The following is a 22,317-nucleotide window of genomic DNA, read 5'->3' as shown; positions in this document are numbered from 1 at the left end:
TAGTCAGTAGAGTATATTATTTTTCATGCAACTATTTTTACCAGTCAGAGTTTGAAGGTTTAGTTTTACAAATGCTGTATTTTTGGGGCTTTCATTTGATTTGATTCTCTGATTTTGGTGCTGTTGCATTATCTGGTATCATGCAACTATGCTACGCCAGGGTGCTCCTTTCAAGAAAGAATGTGTTGATCTTAGTAAAAATATGCCCCCTTGACTGACACCTTGTGGGCAAAGGGCTACGAGGTTTACACCGACGCCCTGATCGTCGGGGCGCTAGGCGCCTGGGACCCCTGTAACGAACGTGTACTTAGGGCCTGTGGGGTGGGCCGTCGCTATGCACGACTCATGAGACGTTTGATGGTCTCGGACACTATCCGGTGGTCCAGGGACATTTACACCGAACACATCACCGGCCACCGCCAGTACCAGGAGTGAGCCGATGTGGCTCCACGCACCCACGGGGGGGAGGGGGAAACCCTTACAACCCCCCTACTAAACTATATCCCCTGAGTCCTGAACCCACCGATCTGGATTCCACCACGTGAGGGTCACCCTGTCCCCATTACCTGGCCCGCTTACTCTAATCATGGCTATGTGTAACCCATTAGATGAGTGATGTACCCTCACTGCTCCCCTACTATATTTTGACCCCACCCACCGTATACCCCGCATTGGGGACATTACAGACTGTATGTACTATACGCTAACCCATAACCAAATACCAGCGTCCCCCCATACTCTGTATGTTGCCCCTGATGACTAATGACTGACACATCAACTCTTTGTATCATCTTTATTTAAATATTTTCCAATAAACTTTTAAATCAGTTCCCACAAATCCCCACTGTAAGCAAATAAACAGCCATGGTTCATTGTCTCTTCTGAAATTCCTTCAGGCTCTGCAGTAACTGCCAATTATTCAAACCACATGCCTGCAAACTCCCAAACAATCTTTAGACGTTACTTATTCACCTGGCCCAAAGAGGAAGCAGGTATGTAAATTCCATCTGTACCTCCTCAATTTAAATAGCCACTTATTAATGTCACTGATAATTTACCAAGCTCATTTCCATGGGAGGCAGCCGCGCTTAAGTGTGCTCTGGGTCTTCAGAAGACACATTCAGCAATCTGAGAAGCTTCTGCGAAGGAGCAGGGCTCATTGTTTCTCTCACACAGCAAAGAGCCCTCCGCACTGAACAACAAAAACAACTGCTCTCCAGTCATGCAGGCTCTCCAGGTTGCTGCCCTGTGCCTTTTAATGGCTCTGGAGCCAGTGAACTGCCAGCAAGGTAAGTGTGGTTTGCTACTTTTGGGGGTTGAACCGGGGGAGTCTTGAAAGTTTCTGGTTAGGAGTGAAATAGCTGATCCATGAAAGGGTTGCTCTTTGCCTAAGCAGCAACGACAAGCACTTTCTTTGTAACCAGGTGCACCACAAATGAATTGCTGAGAGTTTGCAAACAGCATTTCATCTGAAGCTTTGTCTTCACTGCAAAAAAAAAAAAAAAAAAAAGGCGTGTTCGCTGTCTTGCTGTGAAATCTAGTGGAGACAAGAAAGACACAGGTAGTTTTTTTTTGTTTTTTTGTTTTTTACTTTGTGGGAGCTGTCTGAGCACAATATTGTACAACTCCAATCTGGGGTTTAACTCCATTGAGGTAAACTGTCAGTGCCTTATCTCCACTAGGATTTTACATAGAGAGAGCTCATTGGATATAAAGACACACTTTTTTTGCAGTGAAGATATAGCGCTAGGTTTTTATCTTTCTAGTTACTCTAGGCCAGTGGCTCGCAACCTTTCCAGAGTCTGATTTGTCTTGTGTACCCCCAAGTTTCACCTCACTTAAAAACTGCTTGTTTACAAAATCAAACATAAAAATACCAAGTGTCACAAGACAGTATTACTGAAAAATTGCTGACTTTCTCATTTTTACCATATAATTATAAAATAAATCCACTGGACTATAAATATTGTACTTACACTTCAATGTATAGTATAGAGAGCAGTATGAACAAGTCATGGTCTGTATGAGATTTTAGTTTGTACGTACTGCGCTAGTGCTTTTTATGTAGCCTGTCGTAAACCTAGGCAAATATCTAGATGAGTTGATGTACCCCCCGGGAAGACTTCTGCAGACCACCCCCCCAGGGGTGTGTGTCCGCCTGGTTGAGAACCATTGCTCATGCAGTGAGATCTCCCTAATTCTCATGTTGTAAAATTTCAATTTTGGTCATGCTTGCCAAAAAAATCTTCCCCAAATAGATGGCTTCCCCCACTTTTCAGAAAATGGCAGAGAGGCCTCCTGCTACTGTGACATCATTTGTTTTTTATTAAGTACGACAGGGCATTTAATAGTAAAGTGTTCTACTGAAGAATTAAAGTTGATCTTTTATCTTTTCAATGTCTTGAACCCCTGCCCTGTGCACACACACCCATGCACACACAGAGCACACTTTGTGTTGCTCCATCCTTTATTGTTTCTAATGTATTTATTTGCTTACTTGCTTATTCTCAGAATTTAGCTGCCATGGACCTCCCAGTTATCCGACTGAATTAGGGTCCAATCCTGCACTGATAACTCAAAGAGTGTGTTGCCATTGACTTAAAGGGAAGCAGAACCGGCCCTTCTAATGATGTTCTTCTGGATTTAGGGACTTATAACTATGGCCAAATCTCACAAACAGCCACATTTTCAAAGCACCCCAGAAAATGCACCCTTACGCATTGGATGGATTCTGGGGAATGTGCCCATATGGGCAGTGATATGTGCAAAGCAGGTAACAGCTTGTGCAAGGGCCATTTGCACTGACAGCCCCCCTCCCCTCCCCAATTTGCAGGTGCAGATGTGTATATGCACATTTTTATGGGCACAATGGTTGCATCCAGCTTAGATCATTTGGGCCTGTAATCAAAAGGCTGACAAGAGAATCGGCATCAGAGGGCTAATAATGTGAACAATTAAAAATTGGAAGGACACAAAAGAAAATCCGTGTCCGTGTGGAGTTGTGCCAGGGTAACCAGGGTGTTTTGAAACTTCAGGAAACTTGGTCCTGCTGCCCATGTGTAATTGCTCTTTATTCAGTTCCAATTCAGACCCTTCTTGCCACACCTGTGTATCCAGGGGGACAGAGCTAAGGCACTCTGCCAGACCAACTACCAATCACTCCTTCCCTCTTGTCGCCACTTGCTCTCCAGTCCCTGCCTTGTCCATGTGCTGCTGGTACCTTCATGGCCCTGCGCTGACCTTTGCGCCATCTCCTTTGATGCAAAGGGGCATGTAGGGAACTAAAGGTGCCCATTACAGAAGTCAAAGCAGAAATATGGAAAACCTCCTGGAGTGACACGGAAAGGGGACATGGCTCACTTGTGGGGAAAGGGGAGCAGTGTGTGAATTTGGAGAGGGTAAGGGGCACATCTCATCCCAGTCAATGCTGGTCAGGCTCACCCTGTTTTTGTGGTGGGCTGAGTTTACATGCAATTCTGCTGACTTGCGTCTCTCCGATCCATATATGATGAATACCTGTCAGTGTATGCTCTTTGGGGCTTGCAGGAGTCGATGCATTTTGGGCTATGTTCAAGGGCTCACATATGAGTTAGAGGATGTGTTCTTTGCGATTTCTGTTTCATTTGATTTGCCTTTTTAAAAAACAAAACACTTGGAGATGGGTCCAGACTGGAGCCCTGAATCCAAGCCCTTATGAATGTTCTGTTCAGATAACCCCCCAGCGCGTGGATTCAAAACCATTTTCCTGGTCAGGTTTGGATGCTGCTGAAATCTTGTGAAAACACCTCTTGGAGCTAGATCCGGGCCCAAGATAATGGAAACCTCTTGGGAAGAGATGAATTGATGAAATTTCAGTCTTTGGGGCTGAAATGTCATGAAAACAACTTGCCAGATTTCAGCACGACTGAATCTGAATCCAAATTCGCTAACACTGGCCTAAGCCTCATCTGGATCTGGATGTGAACATCACTTCCCTGAGTCACATCTAACACCACTAATGCTCACTCATCGACCTGGAAAAAACCAACACAGCAATAAAAAGAATCCAACAGAGATGAAAGCTGAGGAGGAACCAGAGAAGGAAATGAAGCAGTCCAGGCTTCAGGATTATTTGGGATTATGACACATTCCTAGGACTAAACTCTGCCCACAGCTAGACCTGCCCACCCCCATGGATGGGACTGAGAGCAAGGAATTAAGCCTCTTGTTTATGACCTATAGGGAAATGTCATCAGTGGGGCCAAATCCTACTCTATTTACACGCCTCTGTGAAAATCAACGAGGCTGCTCCTGTGTTCCCGGATCCTGCTTCAGCAAAGCTTTGAACACATGAGTAATCCCATTGCATCAGCGGGACCAGTCTCCTGTTGAAAGTTAGGCAAGCGTTTACGTTTCTTAGAAGTGATTTTGGCCATCGATCTTTTAGCATACAGAACAGACTGTCCTCCACTTACAGCCTTGTGCTAAGTTAGGGCTGGACGCTTTTGCCTCTTGTACTGTGGGATTGTTCTGTTTGGTTGTTAAGTTTACAGTACTGCCAGTCCTGGGCATTCAAAAATCCTAAATCAGATCCTTTCATAATCATGAGCTTGGCTACAAAAAATCATGAGATTTTAAAAAGAATTATACATTTTGGGGTCTTTGCCTTTTATCTACTGAGTATTTAGAGTTGCACTCGCTTCATAATTTTCTCTACAAACACGAGGTCTAAAAACTTACTATTTTTTAAAACAAGAACTGAGTTTCTCCTATAATCACAGGATTCCAGGAGCTGGGGCTTAAAGAAAACACCAAATATGTCAAGACTCACGGTACAATCAAGAGAGTTGACAACACTAAATCTAGTTCATAGCTAATTATAGATGACTCTGCTTTATATATACGGGCTTATGCAAGGCACGTTTACAGCTGCTAATAAAGAGAGACAGTTTTGTCATTATATGGGCCAGATGCTTGGCTGGAGTAAATTGTCAGAGTCCTACTGGAGTCCAAGGAGCTACATATATTTACACCAGCTGAGGATCTAGACCGTGATGACTTTGCTCACACTTACTGGACCAGATCCTGAGCTGGGGTATAGACGTGTAGTTCCATCTCCGTGTTTTGTTTACAGCTCATTCTTTGTAAGAGCTCCCCAGCACCACCGTGGGAACTGTGGAGCGATTCACCTCCCTGTTTTACAGCAAATCCGCAGGGACACAGGTGTTTCAACTCCAGAGGCATGCGGTGTCCTTTTCTGCTTCTCCCAGCCCTGCCACACACCCACGTGCAAATCACGTGTGGTATTAAAAGCATTAAGGAGCAAGGGGCGATTAATGCAGTCAAGAGATCTTGTAACCCGGGAAACCTGTTTGTGCGTGTGCAGTATCGCTAATAACACTGTGTCCCTCTTGCTAAGGAGGGGATTTCACACCTGAACACATAAGTAGATGGCAAAACCATGAATCACAGCAGCTGACACACAGGCTCATTTTTCCCATTTACAGGCAGAGCTGTGAAAGGCGGATCCAGATTTCAATCTGAATCCTAACTTTCTCACAGTCTGGGGGAGAGTTTCAGGGCTGGAGTTTTGAACTGATCTTATGCCTGTTCTTATGGAAAGTCCTTTCAAGCAACGGGAAGGGCTGTTGGACAGGGCTTACTTATGCTTGAGATGTGCATTTTTTTTTTTCTATCAAGAGGATCAGCAAAGCAATAAATAGCTCCCAGTGGGTCAAGTTCAAATGTAGACTCAAGGAGCCACATTTTTCAACCCAGCCTTTACATTTACAGTTGTGCCTGCGGTTTTGCCCAGGCAAATCGCTGCTTTTGCATGTGCACATTACAGCTGTGGGTGCTGATCAGCTGATGAGATGTGTAATCACAGGGCGTCAACAAGCAACCCTGTTTGATTTTGCATGCTCCCAAATTCTGGGTGCACACAGAGCATGCTCCTAGAGTTAAAAAGGACAGGAGTACTTGTGGCACCTTAGAGACTAACACATTTTTTTGGGCATAAGCTTTCGTGAGCCACACTGAGGGGGCTGTATAGAGGATAAAGGGACAGATCTAACAGTGGTACTCAAGGTAGTAGTGGTCTGAGTTGAAGGTACTGGGTTCAAACCCTGCGAGGGGCTCACGGTGCAAATTTAGAAGCTGTCCCAGCCATATCCCCTAATAACTTGCATCAGATGCTGTAGGAAATAGCAGCAACTGAATGCTCAGTAGTGATACATACTTGTTTGTCTCTGGATTTCTACTGTCTATGGTTTTGCATTTTCACCCTTATCGCATGCTCGTGTTGGCACGTTCCCTCCAGTGACGCTGGAGTGAATCCCATCTTGATCTGGAAGCACGTGCTACGCTGCCTCATTTCTCAGAAGGGCTGTGGCTATCACAACCTTCAGAATAAATTAGATGCACAGGCGAGAAAACTGATCTGCTGACAAGAGAAATTGGCTCACTGGCTGGGCTTCCGGCAAAGTCAATTGCTGGGCTGAATCCCTCGGAAGCATTTCCACTAGGTTTTCAAAGTTGAAAAGACAAGACAGCTGTAGCAGGGTCTGAGGCTAGAGGGACGACTTTGATGGGACATTAGGGGTGTGTGAAGGAGACTTTTGGTTTGGGAGGGGCATTGGGCTCACAGGAAAGGCTTATGGGGTGTGGGAGAACAAGCAGGGTGGGAACAGGTAGCAGGTCTGGGATGGATAAGCCTTGACTTCCACATACCCACCACCAGGCAGAGAAGTTCATCTGAGCAGCAGCGCTCTTAAGTGATCAGAGCCGGTAAAGAAAGGGGACAAAATGAAACCAGACCAAGAAAACACTGAGCTGGGTCCTGCATACAGGGCCATTTTGGGGAGCAGCTACACGAGCAAGGAGTAAAACCACAAAAAGAGCCAGGCCCTGAGCCAGAGAAGGAGGCTGGTTAGGGATTTGGGAGATGTGGGTTTAATTCCCTGCCCTGCCACAGAATCCCTGTGTCACTTAATCGCTCCGTGCCTCAGTTTCCCTCCGCACACTGAGGATAACAGCACTGAGGATAAGGACCCTGAAGACGGTGAAGTGCCCAGATATAATGGTAATGGGGGCATATAAATAGTTAAGAGATATCTAACCAACCCCCTGGACCCAAACATCATCCAGTGCAGGATTGGATGCTTTGCAGCTGGGGCCCTTGTCTGAGTGCCAAGGGTAGTTGTTTATTTGGCATCAGTTACATTCATTATTTGCACTTATTGGATGCCAGTAAATACCCATTTACACCTGATGTCTAACTTGCCGCCACCACCAGGCACGTCACTCCTGAATTTGGCCCATTGCCTATACGCTAGGTAGGGTAGGATTTTACTGTTGTTCTAACCAGCTTCCCTTTCAATTTTCTGTTGAAAGACAAAGTCCTGATCTTGATTAGCCTGAGATTCCCCTCCCCCCGCCCAGCCCCCTAAGGGATATTCCCAGCCTCCTCGCCCAAATACATGTCACCAGGAGTTATTAATGTGAATGCTGACCTCACTTTACGGCGTCCCTACCTAGGCGCTGATTATTGAACTGGACTAGAAAAGAAACAGAGGGGCCATTGTCTGAGAGAGCCCTTTAGGGACCACTGTTGAAACATAGGCTGTGCTGCTAATCTAAGGTAAACATTTTACCAGCCAGCCCAGTTCTAGAAAAACATTGTTAAAGTTCATCCGGGCCAGGACCCATCCGTCAGCATTCTTTGCGTCTTTCCCTTTTATATAAACCTCTTTCCTCCCGGGAGTGAAGCCATTTTTAGTTTGCTTCCCAGTGCTTAAAATGGTCGCTTTCCTTCATAGACTCATTGGACTGGAAGGGACCTCGAGAGGTCGTCTAGTCCAGTCCCCGGCACTCATGGCAGGACCAAGTATTATCTAGACCATCCCTGACAGGTGTTTGTCTAGACTGCTCTTAAAAATCTCCAAAGATGGAGAATCCACAACCTCCCTAGGCAATTTATTCCAGGACTTAATCACCCTGATAGCTAGGAATTTTTTTCCTAATGTCCAACCTAAACCTCCCTTGCTGCAATTTAAGCCCATTGCTTCTTGTCCTATCCTCAGAGGTTAAAGAGAATAATTCTTCTCCCTCCTCCTTGTAATAACCTAAAATGTACTTGAAAACTGTTCTCATGTCCCCTCTCAGTCTTCTCTTCTCCAGACCAAACAAACCCCATTTTTTTTCAATCTTCCCTTCTAGGTCATGTTTTCTAGACCTTGAATCATTTTTGTTGCTCTTCTCTGAACTTTCTCCAATTTGTCCCCATCTTTCCTGAAATGTGGCCCCCAGAACTGGACACAATACTCCAGCTGAGGCCTAATCACCGTGGAGTAAAGCGGAAGAATTACTTCTTGTCTCTTGCTTACAACACTCCTACTAATACACCCCAGAATGATGTTTGCTTTTTTTGCAGCAGTGTTACACTGTTGACTCGTATTTAGCACAATCCAGTCTCATTCCAGTCCAAAGGAGTCTTTCCACTGATATTGCCGGGTGCTAATTCTGCCCTGACGGACACAAGGAGGTCCTGAGCCGGGATTCATGGGAGTTTTTGTCATTGGCTTCAGAGGGACCATGACTAGGCCCGGGGGGTCTAATCTTTTCAGATTGTCCCAGCCAAACTCCATGGGGGGATTGTCCTCTGCCTTCTTACATTCCTCCTAGAGTCCCATCTAGACATTGCCTTCTTCGTCATCTCCTGTCCTCAAGCTGTTCTGACTACCTAACTCCCATTGATTTCACTAGGAAGTAGGCACCGGACTACTTGGAGCATCTGGGCTGAAGTGACACACAGGGAGTTTGTTGCTGAGCTAGGAACTAAAACCAGGTCTCCTGAGTCCCAAGACTTAACCCCAAGTTCTTCCTTGCTATTATCATGGAAGCCTTTAATGCTCCCTTCCCCCGCTCTCCACCACAGAGCCAGTTTGTGGGTAGCACTCCGGCTTAGCAGATGCGGGAAAACTCTATGTGGCTTGGCAAAGGAGCGGGGGGAATTAGAACCACATCTGCTTTTGTTCATACTTATCAAGTTGTTGTGTTTGTTTGTTTCCCTGCATTCTCCTGAATGCATCGCCCCCAGCTTGCAACTGGTTCCCTCTGCTGCTGACTGGCCCCCCTCTAGCCCCATCCCTCCCCCAAAACTTGGAAGGTGATCACACTCCAAATGAGCAGCCGCCAGCTAGCGGAGTGTCACGCCGAACATGCTGGCACCTCCTTCGCCAGGTTTGTTATGCTAATGGGCCCACCGTAATCCACTTTGCAACATCATAATCATTAGTGACGGATTATGGAGTCAGGAAAACATGGCATTCCTCAGTGTGAGCGGACGGGTGGAGGCTTTTGTTTCCGGAAAGAGGGGTTGGGGGGAGCAGCGTGGGCTTGCGAAGATAAAAGTGCACGTACAGAGCTGGGTTGGGGCGTTTAGTCACAGCCTTGTTTAGTGGACAATGTGAAGTCACATTTCACCCAAGGGCAGCTCAGCAAGCAATTGGCCATCAAGGAGCACCCGGTGCATAGGAATGGTGCACAGACCGCACCATCCTATCGGGGCAAGGGGCATCCTTGGGAGCACATGGAGAGAACAGTCCCTGCATTCCCCCAAATCCAGGGACTTGGATCATCCTTAGTCCCTGCACAGGATGCTCTCTACACTCCCTTCCCTGCACATGCACACAACAGCCAGAGAGACCATCCTGCTGACTACACAGAGATTCTGAAAAAGCCCTGTAGATATAGTGTATTGAGGACTGTGTTGGACTTGCAAGTTATCACCTTAAGGGGGAAAGGGGTTCTGTTCATGTTCAGAACATAAAAATAGCCCTACTGGGTCAGACCAAAGGTCCATCTAGCCCAGCTTCCTGTCTTCAGATAGTGGCCAATCCCAGGTGTCCCAGAGGGAATGAACAGAACAGGGAATCATCAAATGATCCATCCCCTGTTGTCCATTCCCAGCTTCTAGCAAAGAGATGCTAGGGACACCGTTGCCTGTTTGCAAGCTAGAGGACCCTGTAGGGAGGTGTGTTCTGAGAGCCAGTCTGGAAAAAGCCATCTTAAGCAAAGTAGGATGAGCTGTACCTGTTTTTTCTCTCGCTGGTTTTGGGGTTTTGTGTGTTATCCTGAGTTCTGAGAAATAAGGCCGTGTTACGTTGCAACCTTTCAGCAAGAGTAGTTATGTTTTTGTCTAATTGCTCTGTGGGATTGCTCTGATCCTAATAGCAGAGAGGTCTAGTAGTTAAGGTGCTACTCCGGAGACATGGGTACCTTGCTCTGTATACCTCTGGTACTGATTTCTTGTGTGGCCTTGGGCAAGTCACTTAGACTCTTTATGGTTCTTTTCTCCATCTGTAAAATGGAGATCATTGTAGCTACATCAGGTAAGCCATCTATCAAAGGGACTTAGGTGGCTCCCATGAGGACAGCTTCTGAGCACCTCAAACTCTTTAATGTGTTTATTCACACAGCACCACTATGAGGCAGGGAAATGATGTTATTCCCATTTTACAGATGGGGAACTCAGGCACAGAACAAAAAGGGGGTGATTTTTAAAGGCACCTTTAAAAACCCAATTGTAAGGGACTTTCCCAAGGTTGCATAGGAAGCCAGCAGCAGAACAAGGGCGTAAACACACGTCTGACAAGTCTTAGGTTAGCACCTTCTCACTGGGCCACCCTTCCTCTCATGGAGGGTGGGGGTGCCGCTCAAGTACTCTGGTTGTGGGGGTGGGGGAGCACAGATGTATGTGAACTAGAAACAGAACGGACAATGTGACCTGCAGTGTATCTTGAATCTGCAGTAATGGCACAATATGAAGGAAACAAGATGTGGTGCATGCTGCTGCCTAACTAAACGGAGATGTCGTTCTGTTTTTTAGTGTGTGCTGCATCCTGAACCACTGAGGCAAGAAGTAGCTGTGAGGCAGATGCCAGTTTGTTTTTCCCATCAGATGCAGAATGTTACAGAGTTAGTCACACAGTGCGCGCTCTCTCTCTCTTTCTCAGGGAGTCTTTATATTCATTCTTTCTTGTTTTCCTCTCTCTGAAACAAATAGCACTTTGAATGAGGACTATATTGCTACGATTATTTATTTGTACTGTGGTTATGTCTAAGGCCCCAACCTGGGCATGGGACCTCTGTGCTAGGTGCTGTCCTTTCCCCAAATACATGGGGCTTATTTTAGTTGTACATAGGGAAATAGAACATTAGAGATGGGTCTGAGATGCAAAATTTAGATCCAGAGTTTTAACTACCCAATACTGGAGGTCATTTGGACTCAAGGCTTTGGTTTGGGTCCCTCTCCAGTGGAAATGAGGGAAAGGGAAGATTTGGCTCAGCTGATAGGCCCCTGGTACAACTGTCAAGGACAAAGAAAGGGGCTGCTACTTTGGAACACTGTGGTCAGTGCCAACGTCCATCCTATAGTGCAACGCTAAAGACAGTCCTGTCCGTGTTAGTCTGAATGAGGCGTGGGATGGTACTGATGTGGTGGGGGATGGATGGGCTGTTGGGGGCATGTGTGGATTTTTAATGCCAATCCGGTTTCTTTGCCTGCTGGAATCTGCAAGGCTCAGACCACCAACCAACCAGCCCCCCGTATCCTTACTAAAGCAGGATGGCCTTGAGGTCAAGACCCAGCTTATGGCTCAAGAGCGCTGGGTTCATTTTCCCAGCTGTACCCCATGCTGTCAATCACAACTGCTGACTCAGTCCTGCAAGGTACTTAAACTTGTGCTTACATGGACTTCAGTGGGCTTTCTTAGATGCTTAAATTCCAGCATGGGTTTAGTGTGTGGCTGGCTTGGGACCAGAGAGCTCAGCAGGATAAAGCCCTGAGATCCTATATTAATGGAGGCAGTTTAAGAACCTAAACAGAACAGGTGAAGCTAAAAATATCTCTAACGTATGTCTCCCCCCTTTCTCCACAGCCCGGGGAAATCTTCAGCCGTGGATGCAGGGGCTTATTGCAGTGGCTGTTTTCCTAGTCCTGGTGGCGATTGCTTTTGCAGTCAATAAGTATTGGTGTCAGGAAAAAGAGTAAGTGTGGCTTTTCCACGTTCCATTTGACTTGGGCTTCACTGTCGCTAGAGCAGCTCCAAACGCAGGCCATTCCGAGTTTTAGCTGCGTGGGGCACAATGTGATCACTGCACAAAAAACAGGGAATCTTTCCTGATCTTCTTAATGGTATCAGTTTACAGGAACTCCCAGCAGCCCCGCCGATCAGCACCTCTCCCTGCGCCTACCGATCAGCTGTTTTGTGGCATGCAGGAGGCTAGTTGTACCGTGTAACTCCCACAGCCTTGTGGTGGCACTTTCACTTCCTGTCTCGTCTAGATGCGATAAATCGATCCCTGAATGCTCTGCCGTCCACTCCAGAACAGATAGGTTGTGCAATGCAATGCTGCTGGGGTCACCACCCTCAAGATGGGTTAACTTGGTTGGCCTCATGTCAAACCAAGGATTCCAGGGTTGAAAGTTTGACTCAAGCCAGGACCATCCTGGGCTTGTGACGCTGGGGGGAAGGGAGAAATGAAGTAAAGAGAAAAATTCCAGTGAAAAACTATGGTGAAAAGGGGAGCAGATAGAGAGAGCGGGGTGAGTGAAAGCTAAACAGAGAGGGGTAGAAAAGGGGCAGAGAAGAAGAGGGAGAAAAGTTGAATGAAGAGATAAATACAGTAGATAATATAGGCCTGGTTCTCAGTTACTTCGTTTCTGTATTTGGGGCAGAGTTGAAAGACACCTGGGAGCTTTCGCCATCCTCTGAAGCATGGGGCCTGGGTCACTTGCTGGTTGAATTAGAGTACATGGTGAAGTCTTTGTAACTTGTGGTCTTTAAATCATGAGTTGAGGAGTTCACTAACTTAGCTGGAGGGTAGGGGTCTATTACAGGAGTGGGTGGGTGTGATTTTTGTGGCCTGTGATGTGCAGGAGGTCAGACTAGATGATCACGATGGTCCCTAGTGACCTTGAAGTCTGGGTCTATGAAAGAGGGGATTAAGGTCTCTGGCTTTAAACCACTGTTGGGATCCTGCAGGGGTCTGTCCAGTGCCCGTGTAAGCTAGAGCTGCCTCAGGGCTGCTCTAACTTCAACTCTGCTTTCCTGTGCCCCCATGGGCCCTAAGAGGCGGAAAATAGCTGTAGCAAAGTGTGACCTGGCCACATCCCTGATCCACTCCCTACCCTGAAGTAAGGCAGATCTACACAAAGTAAGAAGCCCCTAGTGCAGGAGCATTTTCAAGGAGCCCTTTCTGGCACTTTACATCCCTTTACTGCCAGGGTGGTATAAACGGGTCTTAGGATAGCTGAGGATGAGGTCCCATACCCTCCTAGCTTCTGGGCATGCTCTCCTTTCCTGAACACAGAGCTGGGGCTACCCTTTGAGCTGAAACACAGGCTTTGATTTTTATGTCAAATCCAATGCTCGCTAATGGTGTCTAGTAAGCCCTCGTCTACACTGGGGCGGGGGGGAGGATCAATTGAAGTTACACAACTTCAGCTATGTGAATAACGTAGTTGAAGTTGACGTGCTTAGATCGACTTACTGTGGTGTCTTCACCGCAGTGGGTCAACTGCTGCCGTTCCCCCTGTCGACTCTGCCTGCGCCTCTCATGGCGCTAGAGTACAGGAGTCAACGGGAGAGTGCTCGGGGGTCAATTTATCACTTCTAGACTAGATGGATCGATCACTTCCTGCCAGTAGTGTAGACGTACCCTAAGAGTCAGGAAAGTGGCCTAGCTGCACAGCTGTTTGGTGGTGGAGCCAGCACTGCTCGTGTCACATCTGACCCCCTCCTCCTAGAAGCATGGTGGTATCTCTGGCTCAAACATTGCTCCTCGTTGTCCTGTCTAGTGCTAGAATCCAGCTGCTAGGGCTGGGAGGAAGGTTGGGAAGGCTAGAAGCCCATTTTACTTTACTTTGACCTCTCATCAGAAAAGACACTGTTGAGGCTTAGCAAGATGGCAGCATTCTAGCCTTAGTTCTGTCACTGTGACAACAGTTATCAGCTTAATCCCTGTCTGTTTCTGTCTTGACATTTCTTTGCAAGCCCCAGACATCACCCACCAGCAAGTACTGAAGGGAATTGGAGACATGCATGTATAACGGATTGGAACCAGCGCAGTTGATCCAAACCTCCTTGACCCTTGGGGGAGGACTCAGTGCTGGATCTGGCTCCAGGTCTGAACGTCTTTGGCTCAAGTCTAGCTGTGTGATAGGCTGACCAAGAACAGCCCGTCCAATTGGCACCATCAGCTTGGGACACTGACACACACCACACACCCCATTTCTCAGATGCAGACTCCAAGACTCCATCAGCTTGGGACATGGAGACACACACACACACACACACCTTCTCAGATGTAGACTCCAAGACCCTAGCAGCTTGGGACACACACACACACACACACACACACTCCCTCTCCAAGACATCAGCTGAGGCAGAGTCTCTTCTACTGTTGAAATAAAAACAATTGCAAAGTATTTTGCAATAGCCTACTCAGAAACTGACTGGAAAAACAAGTTAGCAGCAGAAAACAATTCAAAGGTCTGACAAATTAGTCTCACCCAGTGCTGCAAACCTGGCACTGTGCAGCAGGGAGGGCCAACTGCAGGGATATTGGATTTGCTACCTAGGCAGAAGGAGCAGTTAAAGAATGACTGACTCACCAGAAATCCCACAGGGCAAAATCCTGCAACCCGTAGTGATTATATTCAGGCAAAGTCTCTGAGTAAGGGCTTTTTGAGCCATAGTTATTAACATTGTGGCTGCAGAAAACAGACAAAGCACGTGAACAATTCAGTAAGCGTATAACCTACTGGTAAGTGTATATTACAGATCCTCCTCTGTACCCAGTCCGCAGAGGCAACGAGTCTGTTACCACCCTAGTAAGGTCGAGCTGTAGGAGCATGTGCTTATTAGCTCTGGAGGTCACTGGGTCAATCGCTGGTCTATCAGCCATGGTGTCATAGACGTGTAGGGCTGGAAGGGACCTTGAGAAGTTAGCAAGTCCAGCCCCCTGTGCTCTGGCAGGACCGAGTAAGCCCAGACCATCTGTGACAGGTGTTTGGCCAATATCCTTTTAAAAACTTCCAGTGATGGGGACTCCACAACCTCCCTTGGAAGCCTGTTCCCAAGCTTAACTACCCTTAGAGTTAGAGAGTTTTTTCCCCAAGATCTAACCTAAATCTCCCTTGCTGCTGATTAAGCCCATTACTTCTTGCCCTGCCTTCAGTGGGCATGGAGAACAATTGATCACCTTCCTTTTTATAACAGCCCGTAACATATTGCAAGACTGTTATCAGGTCCCCCTATTCCCCAAAATCTTTTCTCAAGACTAAACAGGCCCAGTTTTTTTTAACCTGACCTATGCGGAAAGGTTATCTAAACCTTCCATCATTTCTGTTGCTTTCCTCTGGACTCTATCCAGTTTGTGCACATCTTTTCTAAAGCGTGGTGCCCAGCATTGGACACAATCCTCCAGCTGGGGCCTCACCAGTGCTGATTAGAGCAGGACAATGACCTCCTGTGTCTTATGTCTGACACTCCCGTTAACACCCCCCCGAATCATATTCACCTTTTTTGCAGCTGTATCCCATTGTTGAATCACTTTGAATTTGTGACCCACTGTAACCCCCAGATCCTTTTCAGCAGCCCTGCCACCTAGCCTGTTGTTCCCCATTTTGTAGTTGTGCACTTGATTTTTCCTTCCTGGGTGAAGTCCTTTGCACTTGTCTTTACTGAATTTTAACTTGTTGAATTCAGATCGATTTTTTTTTCCAATTTGTCAAGGTCATTTTGAATTTTAAACTTGGAAAAGCAGCAAAGAGTCCTGTGGCACCTTATAGACTAACAGACGTATTGGAGCATGAGTGTTCGTGGGTGAATACCCACTTCGTAAACTTGTCCTCCAAAGTGCTTCCAACCCCTCCCAGCTTGGTGTCATCTGCACATTTTAGAAGCATTCTCTCCGCTCCATTATCCACGTCAATAATGAAAATATTGATTAGTATAGGATCCCTGCAGGCCCACTAGGTCCGCCCTCCCAATGTGACAGCAAACCACTGATAACTGCTCTCTGAGTATGGTCTTTCAACCAGTAGTGCACCTACCTTCTAGTAATTTCATCTAGATCGCATTTCCCTAGTTTGCTTATGAGAATGTCTTGCCGAACTGTGTCAAAACCCATGCTAAAATCAAGGTATATCACATCTACTGCTTCCCCCCTCGTCCATTAGGTCAGTAAACCTATCTGAGAAGGAAATTTAAGTTGGTTTGGCGTGATTTGTTCTTGACAAATCCGTGTTGACTGTTCCTTATAACCTTATTATCCTCCAAGTGGTTATAAACCAGGTATGGAAGTGAGGCTGATTGGTCTTTAATTTCCCAGGTCCTCCTTGTTCCCCTTTGTAAAGATAGGCCATGAAACTACCTCCTGAGCCCCCTCTTCCTCGTTCCAACTGTCTCACCTCCACCTCTGCAGCAAGTAGCCTGGTGCCCCCAAGGGTAAGGTCACTTGTCCCATAATGCTTTCTGGTGGCAGCTGCTGCAGCACTTCCTGGAGGATCGATGAGCAGCCAGTGGTTGGTCCTCTGATGTGCAATGGAGAGCTGAATGTGTAAGATCCAAGGAACTGAGCTGGATACAGCCTGGGTGATTTGGCAGTGGGACTGGGGCATGAGGCGAGGGGCTGGTGAAGAACCATCTAGTCCTAGGAAGGATTTGAGGGTCATGCAGGGTAACTAGAGTCAGGGGCGGCAGAAGCTTCCTAAGAGTGGGGAGCTACTGGTGCCCAAACTGTGGCCCCACCCCAAGCACCACCCTTTCCCCCTGAAGCCCCGCCCCCATGCTGCCCATTCCCCCAAGATCCCACCCCTGTTTGTTCTTCTCCGTCCTCTTCCTCCCATCCCTTGCCCTTATGGCCGGTAAAAGTGAGAGAGTCACGGTTCCCTCGCCTCCCCTGTTCCACGCCCCTGCCTAGAGTAGCTGCTGTGGAGTTGTTCTGAAGCCTGGAGAAAGAATTCTTTACTTACTTCTGTCGAGATCCCCAGCAGCCATCTGGGATCATCACTTCCACATCAAACCACTTTATTCTCTGGCTTCTTTGCAATTCTGGGTTGCAGCTGGCAGAGGAAGAAGTGAAATGTCATGAGAGTGGCTATCCTGGTGTGGTTGTCCCAGCCTGACGAGAAACACAAAGTACTAAACAACTTGTGAGAAAACCCCTCATCCTGAAATCTTCACCCTGGTTTAGCTGACCGGTTCCTGGCTGTATAACAGACTCTCTCTGTGCTTTGGGGCAAATTGCACAGGCCAAGGTCAGTGAGTTAGATGCTGAAATACCTTTGAGAATCTGGGCCTTAATGATGCTCAGTGCCTCAGTTTCCCTCTCTGGAAAAGAAGGATGGGGACCCAGGGGTTCTGAGAAGTTACTGTTCATGAAGTGCTTTCAGGGTTGGGAATAGAGCCTAGGGGTGGTGTCTCAGCTGGTGTATCTGACTGGAGCTCCGCTGACTTCAGGGGGCTATTGGTTCACACCAGCTGTTTCTGACTCCTGGTCCGGAACACTGTCCCCTGACCCATGTTGTCTGATTGTGGCAAGGAGACAGTGTGGTCTAGGTGCTAGTGCCCTAGCAAAGCACTCAGGAGATATGGGTTCTTCTCCTCGCATTGCCTCTTTCTCTGCCACAGTTGTCCCCTTGTCTATGATGGAGAGAAGGATCCTGACCTCCTTTGTAAAGCGCTTTGAGATCTGTGAGTGAAAGGCCCTCTACAACTGATGATTATTAGAAGCTTGGGCAAGCAGCCGTAGTCTGGTGTGTGTATATTAAGCAAACTGCCTTTCAGGTCCTTTTGAGGTTCACTCGTTTGCTTGTTAGGGGACCACAAAAGGATTCAATAGTTGAAATCAGTATTGCCAACCCCAAATGTTCAAAAATCAGGATTCAGGCTCCTCAAAAATCTTGAGACTGGCTTAATCAGGAGGTGATGTAAAAATAATAGATTTGGTGTTCTTTCTATTTGCCTTCTGCTTTTTAGACTCATAGATTTTAAGGTCAGAAGGGACCATTATGATTGTCTAGTATGACCTCCTGCACAACGCAGGCCACAGAATCACACCCATCCACTGCTGTAATAAACCCCTAACCTATGTTTGAGCTCCTGAAATCCTGAAATCATGGTTTAAAGACTTCAAGGTGCAGAGAATTCTCCAGCAAGTGACCCGTGCCCCACACTGCGACCTTTAGGGTGCACTGGGGTCAGAGTTGTAAGCTTTTTCCACAGCCATGAGGGGCAGAAACGTACTTTTCTTTGAGAACAAAGGCTGAAGTCATCGCATCTCCACTTGACTCCAGGAGCTGGGGCTTTAAGGAAGCCAGTAATTATCATGCGACTCATGACAAAATCATGAGAGTTGGCAATACTGTGAAAATCAAAAAAACAACTTGGCTGGGACAAAGAACTTCTCTGATCACCTTATGAATAGATTCTACCCACAGATTGTTAAGGCCAGAAGGCGCACATTATGACAGTCCACTGTGAGAGTTCTCCAACAACTTGTGATCTCCTTGTGCTTAACAGTCGGTCCCACCTAGTGTTTAGCTTGGATGCTCTGGTTACCTTCTCCAGACCTGAGGAAGATCTCTGTGAAGCTCAAAAGCGTGTTCCAATCACAGATATTGCTGCACTCACCTTTCCTCTTTCTCAACAGCTCGCTCAGCAATATGAAAGCTTCAGGTTATTGTTCAAATGATACCTGAGCTTTACAGAGTGTGAAATCGTTTGAGCTGAAACTCTGTCACTCACTTGTGTGTCAGCCAAAGAGGCACGAATACAATGCAGCCAATGGTCCTTCCATGATTCTATCTAAATTCTTTCAAATGTGCTTCTTTTGTTAGGGAAAATATGGAGTCAGTGGTCACCATAGGAGACAAGAAAGAAGAGGCTGTATCCAACGGGACTGAGGGGAGGTATTCAATCACAGCGGCTGATTTCAGGTGAGCCAGGCATTCAGGAGCTTTCGAGTTCATCCGAAGAGGATCCCATTCTGTGCTAGGCCAGGACAGGGGCAGAAATGGTTTGACGTCACCGTTAGGCCATTCAGCATTGGGGCTGTGGTGACCAAAATAATCTCCAGTGTAAATTAAAGCAGCTCCTCCTCTCATGCCCAGACCTGGGCCTAGTCCTGCCCTCTGCGCCCAGGACATCTCCTAGGCCGAGTGTTATGGGGAGGGGACAGTGCAGAGCTGCTTATGGTGACTCTGCACAGGCCGGTTGAGATAAAATTTAGGGCCCCGGTACATCATGTTTGCTGGGGCCCTACCCCTATTACAGCCCAGTTACAAACAATTTGGGGGGCCCTGAGCTCAGGCCACAGTACAGTTGTCCCCCCTTTCCCCCTCCACTCTTGTCAGTCTTGGATCTACGCTACGTTTGCACTGGAACAATTTTTCCTCTGGTCATTTTCCTCTCTACATGTGTGGAGGGGCCCAAAACTGCCCTCATAAAACAAGGGATATTGCCAGGTGACAAACATGAAAAGGTCAGAATGAGTCTCCTCTTTGTCCTTGAATAGCAGTTTATGAAAACAAAAGGAGGATTTTTAAAATCAAACTGATTTGTTCGCCCTTAATGCTGCCAGGTTCTTCAGCCCACTTGGAGAAGGAAACTGGTCAGATTCATTTTTGTTTCTGGCCAGTGTGGGCTTTCTAGGGCTGGCTGACATTAGCAAAGATAGGGCCTGATCTTGCAGTACTTATGGCCCTGCATAAAATCAAGCAGGGGCATACATCTTTGCAAGATCGGGGCCTTTAGTACACTCATTTTGGCAATTCTCACCATTGAAAAGGCATAATTGATGGCAGCGGCAGTGTAACCTTAGTGCAGGCTGAACTGAGGCATTTTCACTATGAGTGTGCCCTGGTTAGTATGAAAGCCCTTATTCTGGGTTCCACCATCCAGAAGCTGCTACTTGAGTATTAGCTGTTAGCAGTACAGGCCATATGACACATAGTTACAACCCTGAAAAAAAATCAGGGATTTTTTTTTATTTTTAATCCACGGTAGTGTCCCAGGCAAATGTTTGAATTTCATGGGATCTGCACGGCTGCCGAGTCTCCCTCTTTCCTCTCCCCAAACTGCTGTGATTCTTCCAACAGCGAGGAGGCGAAAGCTGTCAGTCCTGTCCCAGACAGTGGTGTTAGGGACAGGCTGGGGAGAGGGCGCTGTCTCACCATCAGACAGGATCCCAGGCTGCCACTGCTGCTTCCGGCCTGGCTGATTGGGAGAGGGGGTTGGTGCTAACAATGCCTGGTGCTGCAATGTCTCCCCTGGTCCTAAGGGTGCTTCTGCAGGGCTAGGCCAATGCTCCTAATCAGTGCTGCTTCCCTCACCCTGGTGGCCAGACAGGAATGAGCAGTAGTGGCCAGAATCCCTGGCTATGAATGAGTCACTGCCCACCAGGCCACTCCTCCTGCCCCCTTCCTGTGATAGGACCTGCTGCCACCTGCCCACCCCCGTCTGGCAGGGGCCTGCTAATCCTCCATGAGCAGCCACCAGCTCCTGCTGCTGGAAAAATTGCAGCATGGACTTATTTCACTATTTCTATGAAAGCAAAATTTATACACGGTCGAGCAGTCTTGACTCTATCCAGTAGAGGACAATGGTTCACATATACACAAGCTAATTCACTGCAACACAGCATGGGGCATTCCTCTAGCTCCATTCAAACTAAGGAATATTGACTTAAAAGCCTAACCATAAATCCTTCCTTTACAGTCGTGGTAAATGTGGTGTACTGAAAACTCAGTTAAAATTGTAGGCTGTCACTTTAAATTTCAGCGGGGTTTCTTGTGTGTTAGGGGGCTGTATAGGGAAGTGTGTATTCTGAGTCTAGCAGCAGTCAGTCTGCAGCCATCCAGACTCAAGTAAGATAGCGTGAGTTGTCCCTGTCTGTTTTAGGAGCAGCCTGTTTTCTCTCTCTCTGGTTTTGAGTTCTTGTGTGTTATCATTTGGCATTCTAAGCAATGAAGTCATGTTACATTTCAACCTTCCAGCAAGAGTATTTATGTTTTTTACTTCTCTGTGTGTATGCTGTGAATGTAACAATAACTGATGGCTTTCCTGTGACATTTCAGGTCCAAAGAAACCCAGCACGCCTATGAAAATATTGTTGAGTATGAGGGGAAAGTCATCACTACTCCAATGTAAGAGCCACCTTCAAGGATAGCCCATTTCGTGCCATCCTTTTTCACCCCTCTCCAATTCTAACTTGGCATCCCTATGCTTATGGTCAGCTCAATAGCCAAGAGTCGTCGCACCTGAATTCACCCATGCCCCGGAAGATGAAGATTGCTCCCAGCATCATCCAAATTTGGGCAGGATAGTGAGGACAACAGCCACAGCTGCCTCTTGCACCCTGTTCCCTGTTGGTGTGCAGGGAGTGGGAGAGGCCATCCTATCCAACGGCTCAGAACCTGAAACAATGCAGAGGGGGAATAAAGGTCTGGTTCAGGTTTCTCTCCATCCCCCACTGCCAAATGAAGCAAGAGGGAAGCAGGAACCAGGAATCCACTCCAAGCTAGGCTGTAAGATTGCAATGCTGCCCTGCATGGATAGAAGCCGCTTCCTTCTCTTTGTCTAAAATAACGTCATCTGTGACATCTCTTCTTCTTAGTCCTGGTCTGGCATCACAGGTGCCAACTTTTGTTGGTGCCAGTGGGCACTTGTGCCCCCCAGCCCCACCCCTGCCCCTATTAGATCCCTCCCCAAATCCCCACCCTGGACCTGCCTCTTCCCCAAGCACGCTGCATTCCTCTTCCTCCCAACCTCCCTCCCAGCTTGCCATGTGAAACAGCTGTTTCACGGCGCAAGCGCTGGGAGGGAGGGGGGAGAAGCAGGATGTGGCAGCTGCTCAGGAGAGGAGGTAGAGCAGAGGCAGAGGTGAGCTGGGGCGGGAAGCTGTCAGGGGGTGTGGGACACCCACCAATGGAGTCAGTACATGTGCCTGGTGTAATAGCATATCTGTTAATCACTGCACAGTCTAACAGCCTTTCTTTATAGCCAAATAAGCTCAAATATTCTATACACATTCCCTCAAGAGCTAGTTATTTATTGATCGCCAAAGCTGGGCATCCTTTTGTGGGTGAGGTATCACCTTTTCCTTTTTATGTCTATGAACAAAGAAGCCAATTGGTTGAATTTGCCCGATCTGAAATCTCCTCCTGTGAACATATTTTCCTGGTAGCAATAAAGAGAATTATTCTTTAATGTCCTGGTGGCACCCAATGAGTTACAAGGCACAAAGCGTCTTCATAGATCACAAAATTCT

General features: G+C 47.3%; 1 protein-coding gene across 2 annotated transcripts; it reads left to right on the top strand.

Annotated features, from left to right (window-relative positions):
* The first annotated feature begins 866 nt into the window (after nt 1-866).
* Nucleotides 867-21,749, top strand: PDZK1IP1 (PDZK1 interacting protein 1). 2 transcript variants are annotated; one of them, XM_032805070.2, is made up of 4 exons: nt 867-992; nt 11,919-12,027; nt 18,887-18,985; nt 21,125-21,749. In XM_032805070.2, the coding sequence occupies exons 1-4, from the start codon at nt 929-931 to the stop codon at nt 21,195-21,197; spliced, it is 345 nt and encodes a 114-aa protein (XP_032660961.1). In that variant the 5' UTR covers nt 867-928; the 3' UTR covers nt 21,198-21,749. The 2 variants fall into 2 exon arrangements, with proteins under 2 accessions (XP_032660961.1, XP_032660960.1); XM_032805069.2 differs by lacking the exon at nt 867-992 and adding an exon at nt 1,004-1,289.
* Nucleotides 21,750-22,317: the final 568 nt, after the last annotated feature.

Source organism: Chelonoidis abingdonii, chromosome 7 (assembly GCF_003597395.2).
Source record: "Chelonoidis abingdonii isolate Lonesome George chromosome 7, CheloAbing_2.0, whole genome shotgun sequence".
NCBI classification, from domain to species: Eukaryota; Metazoa; Chordata; order Testudines; family Testudinidae; genus Chelonoidis; species Chelonoidis abingdonii.
Note: the sequence above shows the minus strand (reverse complement) of the source record. Positions and strands in the feature narration are given on the sequence as shown.